The following is a 16005-nucleotide window of genomic DNA, read 5'->3' as shown; positions in this document are numbered from 1 at the left end:
ATAGATTCTCTCCAGGATGATCTGTCTTCAGCTTGGCCTTTAAGGTCTCTCCATGGTGCATTCATTGCTGTCATAATCGAGTCCATCCACCTTGCTGCTGGCCGTCCTCTTCTTATCTTTCCTTCAACTTTTCCCAGGATTATGGACTTCTCAAGGGAGCTGGGTTTTCGCATAATGTGACTGAAGTATGATAGTTTGAGCCTGGTCATTTGTGCTTCGAGTGAAAATTCTGGATTGAGAAGGCCTTTATATTATGTTATGTTATGTTATGTTATGTTATGTTATGTTATGTTATGTTATGTTATGTTATGTTATATTATATTATACTATATTATACTATATTATACTATATTATATTATTATATTATTCATTTTCTATCCTGCCCTCAGGGCGGTTGACACAGAGAAATAACAAATAAATAAGATGGATCCCTGTCTCCAAAGGGCTCACAATCTAAAAGAAACGTAAGACAGACACCAGCAACAGTCACTGGAGGTACTGTGCTGGGGGTGGATAGGGACAATAAATATATTGACTTACTGACACCTGTCATTCTGGGTTCATAGTTAACTCTTTAGGTTAGCAACTAAGTTTTCAGAACCACTAGGACAAGAGCGTGGTCAGTAGAGGGTCAAAGTCCCATTATTCACTGCATACTCCCGAAATGCCCTGCTTTCAGCTCCTATAGCCACCATTCCCATCTTTTGCATATGGGGCTGGCACCTGTTGGATCTGAAGGGAGGCCATGCTTGGTAGCTCCAAGGCTACCAGTTGCTGACCACAAGATTACTCCATATGATTCTGATGCCTCATTCTTTCAGGTACCGAGAAGCAGGAACTTGCTTACCCATTGGATTGGAAACAGCTTGTTTGTTCCACAAGGATAATTTTATGTACAAATCATTCATTACCTGAAGATCTTAATAGAGATCATGCCTTAATTTCCAAACAGGCAAATACACATTGTGCTTCCTGGAAGCAATTCCAAGTTGCTTTTCCAGTGGAGAAAAGAAAAGAAAAAAGAAAGTTGCCTCCTTGGCTCAAGTGCCCCCACTGCTTGACTCTGGTACCCAGGAAATGCACACATGCTTCCTTTGCTGCACATGCACTTTCTTAATCAGGATGTTTGCCAGTATCTTATATACATTTTTAAAAGAGTTGGAAATGTTATGAATAGAGAACCAGAGAACTTGTAGGCAAGTGGGAGGTATCAGTATACTTGGTGACCTGCAGATACCTCCGTTTCATAAAAACCTGAAGGAAAAACCCAAGGGGGCCATATCCCCCCCCCCCCAAGATATCCCATGTTAGTCAATGGGATAGAATGTTTGTGAGCTCAGACAGTTAACATGTGGACACAGCAAATAAAAGTTGTAGGAGGAGGGTGAAGAAGGCTTCAGCAAAAAAAGGGCAGGAAATTTTTCAGCTTGAAGGATACTCCTTCAAGGATAAGACAATCACGCATTCTGCTTCTGAGAGGGAAAGCTGTCTAATAGTCTCCACAGAAGATAAAACTGAAACTCTGTGGCTCCCCCACCAGTCTGCTGACTCTGCTTTGTTTCTGAAGGGGATGAAGTTTGACACAAGTACTGCCCTCCCAGATCCCTTCATTGTAAGGAAATTTTGAGGGAATTTCCTCAGAGCTCTTCAGCTTTCTGGGAACACTCCAGAGGCTCAGATAACCACAATGAGACTTAACAGAAGAAACGTGCATTAGCCTTCAAAATGGTCGCCACGCCAGAGAACGATGGCCCAAACAGGCCGAAGAGCCAGCCAAACAGGACGGTTTGGGCTGTAAGGGAGGCCGGTGGGGGGAGAGGGAACCTCCACGTATCCCCATCGCTGCCTCCAACAACTCCCTCGAAGGGGGTAAGTAACTTTCTCTCTCTCTCTCTCTCTCTCTCTCTCTCTCTCTCTCTCTCGCTCTCTCGCTCTCTCGCTCTCGCTCTCGCTCTCTCTCACAGTCGGGGAGTGTTCGGTCTGAGTTCGGACCAAACAGGAGATGGTTCGATTTGACCGCAAACTGTCGAACTGAACAGGTTCGACATCGAACCTATTTGCACTTTCCTAGAAGCAAGATCCAAGTTAGAGAAGGGGCTCCTGTCGCTGTTGTTAACTTTTGTTTTGTCACCATGGTCAGACTACACATGCACAGCAGGGATAGAGTTCAACATTTTGTTTTGGGTCCGTATTATTTTATTTCATTTTCTTTCCAGAACACACACACACACACACACACACACACACACACACACACACACACACTTATAGCCATCCTCATCTTCATAGCATTGTCATCACCACACAATGTACCATTCGGTGAATAAAGGGAAAGGAGATCTATCTATGACTAGTGGGCACTGGAGCCAAAAGTACAATCTGTATTTGCATGCTCTGGACTCTCAGAAGCTGTGACTGGAGATAACAATGGGATATTTCTTCGTCAGTCATGCTCTGCTTGTGAACCTCCCTGAGGCTGACTAGTGCCTGTACAAACAGCTCAGCTCCATTGCTATTTTTGCAGCATGACATTATGTGTCTACTTAGTTGCTATCCATTAATTCCTTCTGAAGTGAAAAGGTCTATGACTGCTATTTGTATCTGCACAGTATGTATGTCTTTCATAGGCCATTAGTATCATTGCCTTCTTTGGCAACTGAGGAACTTGGTTGGAGAGTTTGTCTGCCTTCAGACGTAATGTGGAACCAAGGGCCCAATGGACCCGTGGTTCTGTGCCTCTCCTCCCCATGCTCTCCTGTCCATATTTGGATGCTCAGGAGAGCTATCTCTGCAGTCAATGAGACTGCAGAGAGGCAGGGTTGCTGGGCTGGCTCTGTTGGCTTCCTTCTTGACAGAAGGACAATCCGCACAGCCAATTGCGCCGGAGTCAGGGAGTAACTTCCTCCCTCAACTCTGGTTCTGTGGGACCAAAACTGCAGTGCCAGCATTCGGATGTAATGCTGGCACCACAGAAATGGAGTTTGCGGTGCCCAGACTCCACTCTGAACCAAAGGTTCAGATTGGAGTTCAGGGAGGGAAACCTTGGCTCCCTTTCTGCCTCTCAGACTCCATCTACCTGAATTTGGATGTCCTGGTGAGGAAACTGGAGGTGAAGGGACATCCGGTTTCCTGTTATATCTGAATTTGGCCTTAGAGTTGCCCCATGGGCAACCTCATTGCACAAGAGGACTGTTCACATGACTGTTAATGGGGTAGGGACAGCATCCTACCAAGTTTTTGGAGCTGTGTGTGCTCCTGACTTCTGTTGATGCGCTAGCGAAGACTTAGGTAGGAGGAGAGGTGTGTGATTGTCTGTGAGATGGGAGCTGGGTAGGGCAGTTTTTTCTCCTACCTTGTCAAAGTGCTGGGTACAAATGCTGGATGGGGCAGTGTTGTCCTACTCAGCTCCCACCTCATAGATGATTTAATTATATATTTATTTAAAATATTTATACCCTGTCCCTCCAGTACATTACTGCTTGGGGTGGCTCACAATGTTTATTGTGATCACATCCCACTCCTTCTACCTAAGTTTTAGCTAGCACATGATCAAAAATCAGGAATTTGCACAGTTTCCACAGCTAGATAGGATGTTTGCCCTACCTCTTTAATGGTTGTGTGAACAGCCCTACTTCCTGAGAAGGGAACCCCACTCCCCATGGGTGCTGATGCTGCAGCAGCCAACAACATCAAGTTCAGCTGTCAAGATGGGTCTGCACTCAAACAGCTCACATACCTGGGGTTGATTGTGGCCATGGAGCCTCTGCCACTGCTTCTATGGCTTCATAGGTGGGATTTCACAAAGGCAGGGGAGATGGTACAGCTTTTAATGGGATGGGATTCTTCTACTGTAACTGAAGCCGAAGTCTTTCCCTCTTCTGTAACATAGCTGCCTGCTAGTATTCTCATGGCATTGCTAGATGTAAATATACTGGCTAACATATTGTGCCACACTGCATGCATGTTGCAATATTCATGCAGTTCTGTAAGTGTGCCCTTGCGCTAGCACAAATATTATGCAAATGCAGCTGTGTGAATGTGTAGCCATTATTTCCAATGACTGTACTGATTCACACATTTTTTGGTGCACAACTATGCAAACGTTTTGTTGCGATGCACATGTAACATTGCACAGCAAGCTAGCCACTTTTATTTATTATATACAGCCACTGTGGGAAGTGGATCTAATCTAGATTGGGTCTGTGTCACAGAGGAGAAGACTCTAACCTTTTGCCCCAGCACAATTCTAATCTGGACCACCTATTCTTTGCAAAGGCTATTAGGGGTGTGCACAAAACCAGTTTGCCTGGTTGGTTTGAGTGTGAACCAGACTCGAACCCAACAGGCCATGTTTGGTTTCTTCAACCTGAACGAGGAGCCTGGCTCAGCTTGAATTCAAGCCAGTTCAGGTTCTATAGTTTTTTTAAAAAATTGTTTACCTTATAGCTGGGTTTTGCAGCTTTGGGGGGGGGGGGGTGCTGTCACAGCCACGGGGAGGTCTTCAGCAGTTCCTCCTCCCCCTGCTGGCCTCTCCTTGGCCTTCTAAGGGCTATTTTGGCCAGTTTTCAGGCTGTTTCAGCCCTTTCAGAGGTGGCAGTGGCCATTTTGCAGGCTGTCACACATGCATGGCGGCATATGATTGGCAGCCTCCAAAATGGCTGCTGCCACCTCAGAAAGGGCCGAAACAGCCTGAAAACTTCGAGGCTGCAGAACCTGACAGTAAGGTTTATTTTTTTAAAAACCAAAAACCCGTAGAACCCCCAAATCATCCCCAGGATGGCCCAGGGCGGGGTTGGCTCAACCTTGAGACCAGCTCAGGGGTGGGCCCTCAAGCTGAACTTGTTTTGATGTTGAACCAACTCGAGGTAAAGCTGGTTTGCAAATCCTTAAATTCTATTTGGACCAGGAAGGAAGTTGTCATGAGTAGAAGCGAGAGCTTATCTAGGACTAGGAGCAGGGAGACCTGAGTTCAAATCCGCATTCAGCCATTATACTTGCTGGGTGGGTGATTCTGGGCCAGTCACTTCTCTCTCAGCCTAACCTACTTCACAGGGTTGTTGTGAGGAGAAACTTAAGTATGTAGTACACCACACTGGGCTCCCTGGTGAAAGAGCAGGATATAACATGTAAAAATAAAATAAAATAAATAAAAATATCTCCCAAGACAAATAGCGGCAACCAAAGGTGCAATCCAGACTGAGACAACACTGAGGGCAGAGAGCTCTCCCCTCACTGAAGTCCTTGTCTGGATCCCCCATAGCTGCAATTTAGAAAACAACAGATAAGCACCTCAGTTCAATGATGCATTTGATGCCATGTTGTTTGGCTTTTAATGACATGGCCATTTATGCTTTTGGTTTTCCTAAAAAAAAGAAGATGAAGAAGAAGTGCCTCATTGTTTATCATGCTGTTGCCAAGTGGGTTTAATATAATAGTTAAGGTGCGGAGAGCCATCTTTGTGTGACTGATCTTACCTAAAGGGTAGAGCTGCTGTCTGTTGAATAACACCACAAGAGAGCAGGTGCCATCATAGCTGACTGAATGTAACATGCACCTGAGGCTTAAATTCTATAATGCTGTTATTCTGATGACTCCAGGAAGCCCAAAGGCAAGAGGTATGTGCATCCCCGATCTCCTGCTGTTGCTCCCCTGCAACTGGTATTTAGAGGCATCCTGCATTGGGACAGGCGCCTTCCCTGTCAGCATTGTGCTGTGAGAAATGTCGGTCCTTAACTCTTTCCCCACAAAGGGCTTTCCCCACAAAGTGTTCTGGGAACTTTAATTTGGTAAGAGTACTGACAATTCTCTTTTCAAGATCCCTGATTCCTCTCCTCCTCCTCCTCCTCCTCCTCCTCAAGATTTAATGGAGAGAGGGAAAGACTTTTTTTGATGATGGCTGCTGAACCCATTTAAATCTGTGGTGTAGATATGTGTGGTGCTGGTCAAATACCTTTTGACACCTATGGCAAAAAGCTGAATAATGGTTGCTGTGCCTTTAAAGCAACCATTAGGGATGTGCATAACTTGATTTTTTTGATTTGATTTGTGCTCCAAACAAATCACCCCTGATTTGTTTTGTATCCAAATCTACCCCCTTGAAATCAGCCCAGATTCAATTTGTATTTGCTTTGATTCAATTCAGATTTAGACTGATAGAGACCACTTAACAAGGTCTTAGGGGAACCAAATTTGGGTGGTGGGTAGGGCCCCATGAGTGCCACCTACCACCCAAATGTCTAGGCAGTGGGACACTTGGTTGATATTTAATATTTTTTTTTAGTTTTTACTGATTTTGAACATTTCTGCCATAGGAAACAATGGGGATTCAAAGTTGCCATATCCTAATCCTAACCCTAACACAGATCCCAAATTTCATTTAACCCCCCCCCCCAAAAAACCCATTTTTGGCCTACCCTTATACACCAAAGAATCCAAACACTTGAAAAATAGTGACCACACATTTTGCTCCATAACTCCACTTCTGCAAGGGCTAGAGCTTAGCTTTTTTTTTTTCTTTAAAGAAAGCTGGGAATATGGAGGAATTAATAGGAGGGATCTGAATCTTGCATTGATTCAAATCAAATCAGGCATGATTCGGTTTGTACCCGAATCTAGCCTATGGACCACAGCGGTGATTTGTTTTGTCTCCAAATCACCTGAACCAGCGAGATTCGGATACAAATCGATTTCTATCCAAATCAGTTTGCACATCCCTAGCAACCATCCCTCTCCCCTCCAAAAGCTCACGTGCTTCTGGGTTTGGAGGCAAGGATGAAAGGCAATTAGTGATGGGGATGCAACAGGCACAGAGGAAAGGCTCCATGGCTTTCCATCTGCCCTGCTCAGTCATACAGCAGCAGAGTGTGACGGAGCTCCTCACAAAAGCTCAATTTCCCACCTTTTGCTGTCCTGCCCCTGCTCACTGACCTGCCCACATTCATATTTCGCTGCCTTGCTCAATGTCTCTCTCATTCTTCCTTGGAGGCACTTGACTTCGGTGAAACTGTAAGTAAATTTTCCTTGCTTGGTCTCAGGAGTTTGGTAGGGGGAAGAAGGGAGGGCAAATGTTTATTTTAAAATGTATTATATTTCTACACTGCTGCAAACTTAGGTCTCTGAGCAGTTTAAAATATTTTACTTACTTACTTTTTTATTTATTTATTTATTTATTTATTTATTTTATTTATTGACTGCCTGACTTCCTTAGACTCGAGGCTGTTTATGTAAATTAAAACAACGAAGACAAGAGAAGTAGTTTGCGTGTGTGTATGGGGGGAGAAGTGGGGAGAAAGAAAAGATAAGAAACCCCCCCCCCCCACACACACACACATACACATTAAAAACTAAAAGCCTGGCAAAATAGATAGGACTCAGGAGCTTCTTAAAGGACATAAGAGAGGGAACATTACAAATCTCAGGAGGCAGAGTGTTCCATAAAATAGCACAAAACCAATCAAATAATTGTGTTGAATGTGGTGACCCAGCTAGAATTTCTTTAGCTCCAAAAGGTTGCCCGACTCAAATGAGGCAGCGCCAGGGGTGGAGGGGAGGATGCAGCCAAGCTGTTCTCCAAAAAAAATGGGTGCGTCAAAAAGGCAGGAGGGGCACACTTCATGAAAATGTCCACTGACTTAGTGGGATTGACCTCAACTTGCCTAACCAGCCGAGGATTATACAGGTGGCCCTTGATATCTGTGGGGGTTCTGTTCTGGCCTACTGCTGTGGATAATCAACAAAACCTTGAGTCAATGGGAATTAGGGGGTTCGGTTCCTTAAGGTTAAAAAGGGGCTAAAAAGGCAGGGAGGAGGCAGAAATAAGTGGGGGGAAAGTACTGTACCACACTCTCCAATTCTCCAGCTGTCCAGCAATGCCCCCACCCCATATTTGTCTGATTTTATGTGAAAAATAGCAGGAATTTTTCCCCTAAAGAGCCACAAAAAGGCTCAGTCCTGCATGGTCACCAGAACATAACATAAGAAAAGTCTTACTGTATCAGGACCAAGGCCTATCTAGTCCAGCATTCTGCTTCACACAGTGACCCACCAGATACCTCCGGGAAGCCCACATACAAGAGTTGAGGGCATGCCCCCTCTCTAGGGGTGTGGACAGAACCGGGGGGCCCAGTTCAGTTCGAGTCCGAAGTGGACTCGAACCAGACCGGCCAAGTTCAGTCTGGCCCCCATCGATCTCCCCGCTGGTCTGGTCCAGTGTGGGGGGGGGGCAGGGGTTCGCAAATTTGTTTTTAACTTTTTTAAAATAATAATAATAAAATTCATGTGGTCCCTTCGGGGGGCTTCCTGTAGGCTGCGGTGTGCATGTGTGTGTTTGTTCCTGCGAAGGTTCCCCCTCCCCACACCGGCCTCTGAAATCGCTGCCATGGCCAGGTAAAGCAACTCTTTTCAGGCCATTCAGGCCTCCGTAACTGAGCACAGTGGCCATTTTGGACAGCGCCGCATATACATAAATGGTCTCTGCGAGGCCTGGCATGGCCCACGGCCTTGCAGAGCTCATTTGCATATGTGTGGTGGCCATTTTGGAAAAAACACAAAATGGCGCTGCGCATGCACAAATGACCTCTGTGAGGCTGTAGAGGCCATATATGCATGCACAGCTGAAGCCAAAATGGCCACCGTGTGCAGTTATTGAGGCCTGAATGGGCTAAAAAGAGTTGCTTTACTCAGCTGTGGTGGTGATTTCAGAGGCCGGGGGGGGGGGAGGAACCTTCCTGTGGCCTACAGGGAGCCCCCTGAACGGCTTTTATTTTATTTTAATTTTTTTAAAAAAATTGATCGTTCCACAGACTTTTCTGGAGGTTCAGTTCCAGTCCTTAAGGAACTGGGGTGGAGTTCGGTTTGATCCCGAATCCCCTAACCTCCAGACCGAATCCCCAAACCCCTGAACCTCTGGACTGGTCCACAAATCCTTACTAGGGGTGTGCATGGAACCGTCTGGCCCGGGTCAGTTCGGTGTGCCGCCCCCCATCGAACCCCCACCCCGGTCCAGTCTGGTCCCAAATTATTTGTTTTGTTTTATTTAAAGATTAAATTAGATGCTAAGTACCTTTAGCCCCTTCGGGGATTTGCTCAGGCTGCTAGTGTGTGTGTGTGTGTGTGTGTGTGTGTGTGTGTGTGTGTGTGTGTCCCCATACGGGTTCGCTCTCCCCCCACCAGCCTTCCTCATCACCGCCATGGGTGCAACCTTTTTGGCCCTTACGGGCCTCCATACCAGTGCGCGGCTGCCATTTTGGCGGCTGCTGCACGTGCGCCAATGCCCTCTGTGAGGCCATGGCGGGCTGCGGCAGTGGTGAGGAAGGTCGGCAGGGGCAGAGGGAACCAGCATGCACACACCTCCTCCGGTGGCTTCAGGAAGCCCCCCGAAAGGGCTAAAGGTACTTAGCATCTAATTTAATTTTTTTTTAAATATACGCGGACCAGCTGGACCGGAACCCAAACCTCCAGACCGGACTGCCGGACCGCCGGACCGCTGGACTGGTCCGCAAATCCCTAATCCCTACCTCTCTCCTGTTCTCCTGCAATTGGTATTGGTATCTCTCCTGTTCCCTCTGAGGCTGGAGGAGGTCTAAAGCCCTCAGACTAGTAGCCATTGATAGACCTGTTCATGAATTTATTTAACCCCTTCTTAAAGCCATCCAGGCTGTTGGCTGTCACCATATCTCATGGCAGAGAATTCCATAGTTTGATTATGAATTGTTTGAAAAAGTACTTCCTTTTGCCAGTCCTAAATTTCTTGGTAATCAGTTTCATGGGATGATCCCTGGTTCTAGTTTTATGAGAGAGGGAGGAAAAATTCTCTCTATCAATTTTCTCCATGCCATGCATCATTTTATAGACCTCTATCATCTCAGTCTTCTTTTTTCTAAACTGAGTAGCCCCAGGCCTTGCTTCGTAGGGAAGGTTCTCTAGGCCCTGATCATCTTGTTTGCCCTCTTCTGCACCTTTTCTAGTTCTACAATGTCCTTCTTAAGATACAGAGACTAGAACTACACTACAGTGACCAGAACTGCACGCAGCACTCCAAATGTGGTTGCATCATAGTTTTGTATAAGGGCATTATAATATTAGCAGATTTATTTTCAGTCCTCTTCCTAATGATTCCTAGCATGTAATTAGCCTTTTTCACAGCTATTACACATTGAGTCGACACTCAATGAGCTTTCCACCAAGACTTGAAGATCTCTCTCCTGGTCAGTCACCGACAGCTCAGATCCCATCAGCATATACTTGAAGTTGGGGTTTTTCGTACCAATATGCATCCCTTCCTTCCTTCCTTCCTTCCTTCCTTCCTTTCTTTATTTTATTTTATTTATTTGATTTTTATACCGCCCTTCCAAAATGGCTTAGGGCAGTTTACAATTAAAACAAACCATTAAAACAGTAAAGTGCAAAAACAAAAATGAAATACAATATAACAACAATTAACAATTTAAAAACATTTTAAACTACAATTAAACAATTGCAATAATTTAATACCCTGAAACCGGGTTAAAATAAAACCGATTTTAAAATCTTGGAAAGCCAGGCCAAACAAATACGTTTTAAGGGCTCTCCTGAAGGCTAATAGAGAATTCAAATTATGCCTTTCTACAGGGAGCGCATTCCACAGCCCCGGAGCAGCCCTAGAGAAGGCCTGTCTCTGAGTCGCCACCAGACGAGCTGGTGGTAACCGGAGACAAACCTCCTCAGATGACCTTAATGTGCAGTGCGGATCATGCAGAAGAATGCGCTCTCTGAGGGAACTCAGGCCTAAGACATAACCAGGAAATTGTATTTTGCCCAGAAACATATCGGCAGCCCGTGCAATTGTTTCAAAATTGGCTTAATATGGTCTCTCCGGGTTACCCAAGAGACCAATCTGGCTGCCGCATTCTGAACTAATTGAAGATCCCCAACTACGTACAAAGGCAGCCCCACGTAGAGCACATTGCAATAGTCAAGCCGTGATGTTACCAGCTGATGCACCACTGTTTCGAGGTCATCCTCTTCAAGGAATGGGCGCAGCTGTCAAATCAGCTGAAGCTGATAGAAAGCACTTCTGGCCATGGCCTCCACCTGAGATACTTTATATTTGTTAACTTTGAACTGCACTTGTCATTTGGTTGCCCACTCACCCAGTTTGGAGAGATCCTTTTGGTTCTTTGCAATCTCTTTTGGATTTCACTACCGTAAATCATTTTGTGTCATCTGCAAATTTAGCCACCTCATTGCTTACCCCAACTTTTAGATCATTTATGAAAAAGTTAAAGAGCACCAGTCCCAGTACTGATCCCCGGGGGACCCCACTTTTTACTTCCCTCCACTTAGAGAACTGTCCATTTATTGTGACCCTCTGTTTCCTGTCCTTCAAACACTTACCAATCCACAAATGAACCTGTCCCCTTATCCCATGACTGCGAAGTTTTCTCAAGAGTCTTCAATGAGGAACTTTGTTGAAAGTTTTTGAAAGTCCAGGTGGTTTCAATTGACATCAGAAGTCATTTCCGGCCACCCAGGAACCATGGATAGATGAATCTTGCCTCCTTTTTAAACTACAAATAACAAGGTTGGGTCTACATTGCCTGACCATGAATGTTCAAAACTGTGGGTGACAGGATTGTGGATAACGAGGGCCACCTCTAGTGCTATCCACATGTTAAGTTCAACACTCATACAATCTGTGGTCCAGTGTACACAGGTACAGATCTGTGTGGGTTAGTGTTATGTTGAACACAGATGCAGCTGTACACTTCCTGTCTGAGGGACTTGTACCTACCTTCTACTTTTTAAACAAATGTTTAAATGAATGCCATCCTCAATGCAGGTACAACATAATATGAATGTTTTCATGATCCTATTCAGGTGATCAAATCCACGCTATCCAGGTGAATTGCCCAGCCAGGGAAAGAGAGCAGTGTAACCTCACAGTGGCTAGTTGTGTGTTTGTAAAGATCTAAGTAGGAGAATGGGAGACTGATGAGGTGTGAGCTGGGTAGGACAGGCACTGCCAACCAGTGTTCTCTCTAACAGGGATTCCTAGATGTTGTTGACTACAACTCTCATAATCCACAAGCAAAAGCTATTGTAGCTGGGAATGCTAGGAATTGTAGTCAACAACATCTGGGAGTCCCTGTTAGAGGGAACACTGCTGCCACCCCACATTCTGCCTGTTCCCAGCATTTTTATTATAGGTGAGTGAAATACATGACTGCCAGTCAGGAGCACATGGTTCGCCTATCCTTGCCAGACATTCCTCCAGCCCTGATTTTGGTTGTGAGAAAAGCCCTACGGTATGAATAGGGCTCCTGTCTTGCCCTTAGTCAACCACTTCAGTCGGACTCCCTTCTGGGAAAGGCCAAGCTTAAGATCCAAGTGGTTTTTCTGTTCCCCTAGAACAGGCCTGCTCAACCTAGGCTCCCTCAGCTGTTTTTGAACTACAACTCCCATAATCCCCAGCCACAGTGGCCAATAGCCAGGAATTATGGGAGTTATAGGCCAACATCTGGAGGATGGCCGAAGTTGAGCAGCCCTTCCCTAGAGAGCCTGAACTTATAGGGGGAAAGGGCCCCCTCTAGACCATGAGACCCCATCCTCCAAAATGGGGTTGCTTCCAACACTATTCCAGATTGTTGTTTTTTTTAAAAAAACAACCTTAGTGTTATCATCTGTTTCACACATCTTATTTGCAATATGTAATGATCATTTCTCCCCCCGCTTCCTATACCTGAAATTATTATTAAGGCAATTGGGTCACTAGAAATGTAGAGGGTGTTCATCTAGTGACCAAATTAGCTAGAGCCAGATCACTAAGACATACGGAACAGAACAGGGATTCCCAACCTGTAGTGCTCCAGATGTTGATGAATGACAACTCCCATCATCCTCACTACAATACTGAGGCTGGGGATGATGGAAGTTGTAATTCAGCAACATCTGGAGTACCATAAGGTTGGAAACCGCTGGAATAGAAGATCATTTGGGGAGGGGTTCTAGATCCTGAAAGAGAGCCAGCCAAATTCCCGGTCATTCTGAATTAATAACAATTTATTATGTTATCCAGAAATTCATACAACACAATGGGCTAGTTTTCATAATTGCAGCATTGTTTGTAGGATTCAGAATCGGAGATTCTGGTGGCAAGCAGAGGCACTCTTATACCTGGATTTTAGGGCCAAATCCAGGGCCTCCACACCCCCTGGGCCCCCCCAAATCCACTTTAGTCTGTCCTGGGTGGTGTGGTCTGTGCCCTCAAGAACCTATGGGTTAAAAAATGATGCTTAGCTTGCATTGGCATGCGGCGGGGGTGGCGTGGGGGTTGCTCCAAAGGCCTTTAGTTCCAGGTTCCAAAATTACCTAGGCGCACCTCTGGTGGCAAGCATGCTCCCATGGAGTGTGATGTGTGAACCTAGGATTTTCTTTGCTGATCTCTGTTTGGCAGCACAAAAATCTGACATGTCCCACATGGTCAAGCTGACTTCAGATCCAGGTTACGCATCTCAGATCCATGTCAGGTTAGCGCAGTGCCAAACAGAGATTGGCAAAAAATCCTGGGTTTACATGACACGCTCTGTGGGAAGTTATGTGTTAGTTGCATGGGAATAGCCAATTCCCATCCAACTAACATTGCTGCAATTGTGAGAACCAACCTGATGTTTATTTATGGTAAGAGAGAATCTGTCCACTACTGTTGCCCTACATTTCACTTTGAATTGTAAGGTATTTTCTAGTAGCCAAGTGTGCTTTTCTGTGGACCTTGGAATCCGACAAGCCCACATTTCCCAGCACTTCTGAGATGTTTGTAGGAATCAAATAGTAGTAGGAAAAACCAGTCAGTCCGTTTCTCATATTAACTCAAAGGAATTGCACCTTGAGCTGGTCATCTGGAAGTAAGGATGAACCAACTGTCCCCTTTGGTTTGGATTTGGATGGATGACTGTGAAGCTATTCACACAACCATGAGAAATTGGGCTAAAAGAGCCTAGCCTGGTTTCTCCTGGTCGACTGCTGGGACGGGAGCTTCTTGGCTTCTGGCAGCAAACCACCTAAAGTACCCCTCTCCTTAAACGAGGTTCGCTGAGCTAGCGCTCCACTAACCCTGTTTGGTTGTTCGTGTGCTGCCGCAGCCCGACTCCACACCACACCAACACACAAGGAGACCACCACCAGGAGGCTGCAAGCAGCCTCCTGGGCTCAGGGGCCTCTCCAGGATGCCCCATGTGCTCATGCAGAACATCCTGAGACTCCTGAGGGCTGCATGGCCCCAATCCCTGAAGCCTCCGCCAGCTCGGTGATGGAGCTGGCAGCCATGTGGGTGTCTGATTCGGCCATCCAGCTATGAGTGGCTACTCGTCTGCCTGGAGAGCGGGCTAAGCCTGACAGAAGCTCTTCTCACGGATCATGAGAAGAGCTTCTATATGTGAGCAGTGACTGCTGTAGGATCTTCTCCTTAGTGGATTATGCTGTAGCTTAATGGTAGAGCATCAGCTTGTATGCAGAAGGCCCAGCTTCACTCCCTGGCATCCCCAGGTTGGGTTAGGAAAGGCTCCTGCCTGAAATGTTGTGAGATGCCCTGAGCAGTAGTGTACTGGAGGGGCAATAAATAAACCTTGGAGAGCCGCTGTCAGTCAGTAGAGAGAGTTCTGAGCTAGGTGGACCAATGATCTAACTTGATATAAGGTAGCTTCCCATATTCCTATCTTTCCTCTACGGGCAGTGTCTGAAAAGCTCTGTGAAAAAGGATCCAGAGAGATATTGGCTGGAGAAGAAAGGACTTGTTATCTTTATACTGGTAAAAATTCTCAAGATTGTTATCTTTCAACTATATTTCTACACTGCAGTTAAGAAAAGACAGTCTTCCATGGACTTCTCCATCGGCATCGTGCTCTTCCTGACCTTTGGCTGCATCTCTTCCCGAAAATTTAAATCCATCATCTCAGTGAAGAATGGATCTCCTCTGGGGAGATGGGATAAACCACACTACTGTCCTAAAGGTTATGCTCACGCATTCCAATTGAAGGTAAAAATCTCCTTCGCTCCTTTTAGGAACCCCAGTGCTGAGCAGAAGTCACAGCTCACTCTCTCTGAACTTGCTTCCTTCTTTTCTTTCTGTACACTCCTCAGAAAATAGTTCTTGAACCCTGAAAGGAAAGCTGGGGAAACAGTAGAGTTTAGTAGGGAGTTGGGTGCAAAATGATTTGTACCTGAATCTGGGTGATTCAGGCAATTCGTAGACAAAACAAATCACCCCTGTCTGCAATTGCCCAGATTGGGGTACAAAACAAATCACCCCAGATTCAGACCCCCAAAGTTCAGATATTTGGACCTCGATTTTGTGGCCTGTGGGTTGGGTGGTAGTGCCCAATGGGCTGAAGCTACAGTACCACCCAAATTTCAAAGAAATTGGGCAAAGGGGTGATTTTTCTAATTTAATAATACTATTATTACATTAAGATATATGCATAGATAGTTAACATACATATATATATATACATAATAAACACACACATGCTCGCTCCCCAAAAAGAGAGAAAAAAATTTAGCTCACTTTCGACAAGCAAACACCACCATGTTTCTTTATTTTATTTTTACATTTCTATACCACCTTTCGTTAAAAGAAAACCCTAAGGTGGTTTACAAAAATTAAAACATACAATAAAAAGAAATAAAAACATCAAGCAATAAAAACATCAAGCTAAAAACATATAAAACAAGCATAAAAGCAAGACAAAAGATAAAAACACACAGAAGCAGCACGATTATGTAAAAGCCTGGGTAAAAAGCCAAGTCTTTAAAAGCTTTCTAAAAGCCGTGATGGAGTCTGAGGAACGAATGGCCACTGGGAGAGCATTCCAGAGTCTAGGAGCAGCAACAGAGAAGGCCCTGTCCCGAGTGCACGACAGCCGGGCCCCCTCATTGTCGGCACCCGGAGCAGGGCCCCCTAAGATGTCCTCGTCAAGTGGGCAGCAACCCTTGGGAGCAGGCGGTCCCTCAAATACCCTGGGCCCAAACCA

At 45.5% G+C, this 16005-nt stretch overlaps 1 protein-coding gene across 1 annotated transcript in view; it reads left to right on the top strand.

Annotated features, from left to right (window-relative positions):
* LOC128350309 (vitelline membrane outer layer protein 1-like) overlaps positions 1 to 16005 on the top strand; it is a 381353-nt gene that overhangs the window by 346877 nt on the left and 18471 nt on the right. The window contains exon 2 of the mRNA XM_053308410.1: positions 14833 to 15011. Within this exon, the coding sequence (XP_053164385.1) occupies positions 14853 to 15011 (159 nt within the window). The 5' untranslated portion in view covers positions 14833 to 14852. The remainder of the gene's footprint in view (positions 1 to 14832; positions 15012 to 16005) is intronic.

The sequence above is a fragment of the Hemicordylus capensis genome, chromosome 3 (genome assembly GCF_027244095.1).
Source record: "Hemicordylus capensis ecotype Gifberg chromosome 3, rHemCap1.1.pri, whole genome shotgun sequence".
In the NCBI taxonomy this organism is placed as follows: domain Eukaryota; kingdom Metazoa; phylum Chordata; class Lepidosauria; order Squamata; family Cordylidae; genus Hemicordylus; species Hemicordylus capensis.
Note: the sequence above shows the minus strand (reverse complement) of the source record. Positions and strands in the feature narration are given on the sequence as shown.